Raw genomic sequence first — 4208 nt, forward strand, 5'->3', positions numbered from 1 at the left:
TTACGAGCACCTCATGCCATCATTTCAATGGCCACAGAAATGGCCCCTCGTCTCAGGAACCATTGTGTTGTTTCACCACACAGAAAGGAGAAAAAAATACACGTATTTGAAAAATAGTTATACATATTAAGAATGTCAAATATTTGTACTGTGGATTAACAAAACATTCTTAATGTTTTGTACTGATACAGTTCCCCAGAGACACGACAATTAAACAAGTAATGGAAAGAAAATGCACTTCCTGTGGAATTATGGACGTCTCCTCAGTTATTTTATAAATATTCAAAACCTGCTGAGGTGCTGAAATTGTTACAGATTGTGTGCATTGATTGTGGCCCTGCAGCTGCTGCTCCACATAAAAGCTGCAAATTAATGGAGGAAACACTGCTGCTAATTCTTGGCAAAATTAGGGCGCTACTGCAAAAAATTTAGTTTAAATAAAATGGCAAAAACATTGCTAACACAGCTCATCCACTGTAATCCAAATTGGCATGAAAGGCCTTTGGATTATAAACCATATTTAAAAGACAATATTTGTGTAATATTGTTCATTTATTCTCTGCAGGCTCATTGGTGGGCCATCCTACTGGCTATCCTGACATTGTGCGGAGTAATGGGCTGCACCATCTGCTTCTGCAGCCGCACCCTGGACACCAGAGACCTGGAGTGACCCCTGACTTTTGAGCGACTACCTTTACTTAGGTACATGACTTTGTAGGATTGCTGGACTTTTACTTATAATGGGAGTGTTTTTAGACTACTGTATTGATATGTTTGGTGATTAATCTAAAGCTGGCTTTGCATTTAACGCAAGTATCCCAATTCTATTTCTTGGCTCACCTTTACAGCCAAAGGCGATGGCATCAAAACGAACATGTAGAAATTGCAGAGCTTATTTTGGCTCATTTAACAATCCCTACCACTTTGATATCAAGAAGAGGTGCAAAAAAAGAGTATGAATTGTTAAAATGTTTGCATTAAACCAATATTTTGCTTTGATAAATAATATATATCTTCAACCTGGTAAATATGAATCATACCAAAGGACTGGTTAATGATTAAGCTGATAAATTGAAGTTTTAAAATTATTTTTGCTGTCACAACCATAGAATAAATGTCAGGCTCAGAATGACTTCTCAGATGGCAAGTTTGGTTTATTAATGCATGTATACATTACAGTGAATATTTACAATTATGTACAAAAGATAAGAGATATCCATGTTTTACACATTTAATTTATCCAAAGGTAAAAATATATGGCTAATTTTGTTCCATTCCACAGAAGCCACTATCTGTCTTGTGGTATTTGCATTATATTTAATGCGCAAGTAACGTGACATAGCAATCTCTTCCCGTTTTTAGTGCAAAAGAAAACATTTCCACCTGTGTAAAGCATGTGGAAATAACTTCACAACATTTACAATACCAATCTCTGAAGAGTGAGGGGTTTTGATATTGCTCATAGAACTGGAAATTGAAAAGTCTTGAGCACAGAATAACCTGCATTTACAAGGACAGCACAAGAAAGTAACAACACTGAGATTAACTGTGCCCTCTCCCTCTCAGTGAGCGCCATGTACTTCATAAAATTTAGACACAATAAGAGAAAAGTTGTGCGGCACTTCTTGGAAGTAACATTTTTAAAATAACATGACATCTTACAGAAGCAAAAGTCTGCACAATAATAAAAATAAAACCACAGGAAAACACTAAGACAAATTCAATTTCAGTAGCTTATTTCTAGCAATTGTTTGCAGTAAGGCACACTGCTACATGTCTCAGAGTCACATATAGTGCTGAGAGCCACAGTGGTGAATGCTCTGGTAGGTTATGCATTAGACAGATAACACATAAAGGTAAATAAATTGTACCCTATTGCTTAAAAGGATGTTGCATTAAAAGGAAGCACCATATTGCTGATGAAGGATTTGGCATTGTTAATTGCTCTCAGGCCTGATCAGGCCAGGATCAGACAGAAATTTAGAATCATGTTCAGGTCCAGGTTGGGTTTGGACACATAGGTCAAACTTTAGGCTAGATGACTGGAGAGCTCAAATGTCTGCTTCATTTAATGATAAGGGGAAAACACCATGCAAACTCACTTACTGGGTCCGGAAGCCACACTTTCAGGCACAGGTCAGATTCAGACATAAATATCCAGTCTAATCCATGCTCTGCAAGACAGCCAGTTTGGATCATTCTATAATAAATCAGGCTTCAGGAGTGGTCATGTCTCAGTAAAAGTCTTGAATGACCTCAGAGAAAGTGTTGATGTTGACAATATGTCTGTGCTGGTCCTCCTAGATTTAAGTGCCACTTTTGATACAACAGATCACACAACACTGATAAACTGGATCAACCAGTTAGTATTTATGGGAAGACACTGGAGTTGTGTCACAATTACTTAACACAGAGGCAAATATTTGTTCATATTGATGAGCATGTTTCAAATACTCATGATAAGTCATATGGTGTCCCACAGGGCTCCATACTTGGTCCAGTTCTTTTTTTGCTGTGCATGTTCCCACATGGCTAAATTACACAACATAGTGTGAAATTTCTTTGTTATGTGGATGATAAACAGTTATCCACACCTTGATGACCAAATCAGCATTAATAGATTAACATACAGCTTAAAAAGTATTTGAAATTAAATAAGGACAAAATAAATGTCATAGTAGTAAAAGTGCAGTAGTCACTGCAGAAAGGAGGAAGCAATTATATATGTTCTTAAAGACCTGGGAAAACTAGACCAATCATGAGCAAAAATAAAATAAAATAAAGTTTTATTGTTCATCTGCAAAGTGCTTAGATGTTTGTTTTCATGAAAACTATGTGAAGTTCCTTGAAAGGTATAAAGTTTATTATTATTTTTGCCTCTATTTAAGAGGTCTCTGCAGGACATTATTCTGCACAGTGTTTGCCATAAATTTTAATTGAGGTATTTTACACAATATGACACTTGCAGAACTATTATGGTTTTTCCAGTCATCAGTCTTCTCGGTATGTGAGACTCTGGTGTGACTCTGAATTGTACCTATCTCTACCAAAGATGACGGAGTTTACTTTTTGTACAACAGTGAAGTTACAGTTACATGTCATAAAATGTACGTTTTGCAAAATATTATACAGTGATTTACATAGATGTAGTTTTAAATAACAGACAGACTCATGTACTCAAGGTAGGGGTTTTGTATAATTTGAACATAAAAAAAGTTATAGGTGTGTAATTTATTTACTAAGTGCTGAAATGGACCAGAAGATTTTCAACAGCTGGATCTTTTAATCAATGGTTCTCCAGAGTTACTCTACAGACAAAAATGAATTCTATTGTTATTTATGAGCATGAACTCTGACATTAATGGTAATATGCTAGAGTAAACAAAGAGTCTAACTTACCTTTTCGAAGTTTGTTTTTAGTTTGTCCTCCATGCATCCTTACATTTAACAAATGTAACCTCCTGTGTTAAGCTCTGAGCTTCAGGGTCTTTTACACAGAACACCATCCTGAAAAGGAAATTCATAAAACATTGCTGATTTATATGAGCACTTGAAGTAGATTCATTTATGGCAGGTTGAGGATTACAATATTCATATATTATCTATACTGCTTATTTCTCAATAGGGTCGTGGGGGGTTTGGAGCCAAACCTAGCTGAGAGGCGGGGTACACCCCTGACAGGTCGCCAGTCTATCACAAGGCTGACATGTAGACAAACAACCACACACACTCACATTCACTCCTATAGGCAATTTAGAGTTGCCAATCAACCTTAAGGTGCATGTCTCTGGGAGGAAGCTGGAGTACCCACACAAGTACAGGGAGAACATACGAACTCGGCACAGAAAGGCACTGGGTTGGCCAGGGCTCAAACCTGGACCCTTCTGACTGTATGGTAACAATGCTAACCACCGCGCTGCCCATGATCACAACATGAAGCCTTAAATTTTGTTCTTTTATTACTATTTCTTCTAACAGGGACAATGCTAAAATACTGTATGTGTTTTTGTCACATTTCTATCATTTTTTGAGTTGTTAAAAAGCCATTTTTCCAACATAGCACATACTTACTTTTGCTGGGTCTCACCAGCTAGGATGCGGATTTTGTGAACCTTCACGTTAGCACTGTCTGAGTGACCAGTCCACCATGAGGAAATCATATTCAACATGCTGGACGTTGACCAACCATTAGCGTCTTCCCATTTAAA

General features: G+C 37.1%; 2 protein-coding genes across 2 annotated transcripts in view; one reads left to right on the forward strand and one right to left on the reverse strand.

Annotated features, from left to right (window-relative positions):
• The window catches only part of LOC109967440 (disintegrin and metalloproteinase domain-containing protein 10), a 29484-nt gene extending 28423 nt beyond the window's left edge, over window positions 1-1061 (forward strand). Inside the window, exon 13 of the mRNA XM_020612997.1 lies at window positions 566-1061. Within this exon, the coding sequence (XP_020468653.1) occupies window positions 566-670 (105 nt within the window). The 3' untranslated portion in view covers window positions 671-1061. The remainder of the gene's footprint in view (window positions 1-565) is intronic.
• A 2225-nt stretch (window positions 1062-3286) lies between these two features.
• LOC109967441 (lipoprotein lipase) overlaps window positions 3287-4208 on the reverse strand; it is a 6451-nt gene continuing 5529 nt past the window's right edge. Inside the window, 3 exon segments of the mRNA XM_074527664.1 lie at window positions 3287-3308; window positions 3400-3507; window positions 4072-4208. The exon segment at window positions 4072-4208 is cut by the window's right edge and continues 27 nt beyond it. Coding sequence (XP_074383765.1) covers window positions 3287-3308; window positions 3400-3507; window positions 4072-4208 — 267 coding nt within the window.

The sequence above is a fragment of the Monopterus albus genome, unplaced genomic scaffold (genome assembly GCF_001952655.1).
Source record: "Monopterus albus unplaced genomic scaffold, M_albus_1.0 scaffold129.1, whole genome shotgun sequence".
Lineage (NCBI taxonomy): Eukaryota > Metazoa > Chordata > Actinopteri > Synbranchiformes > Synbranchidae > Monopterus > Monopterus albus.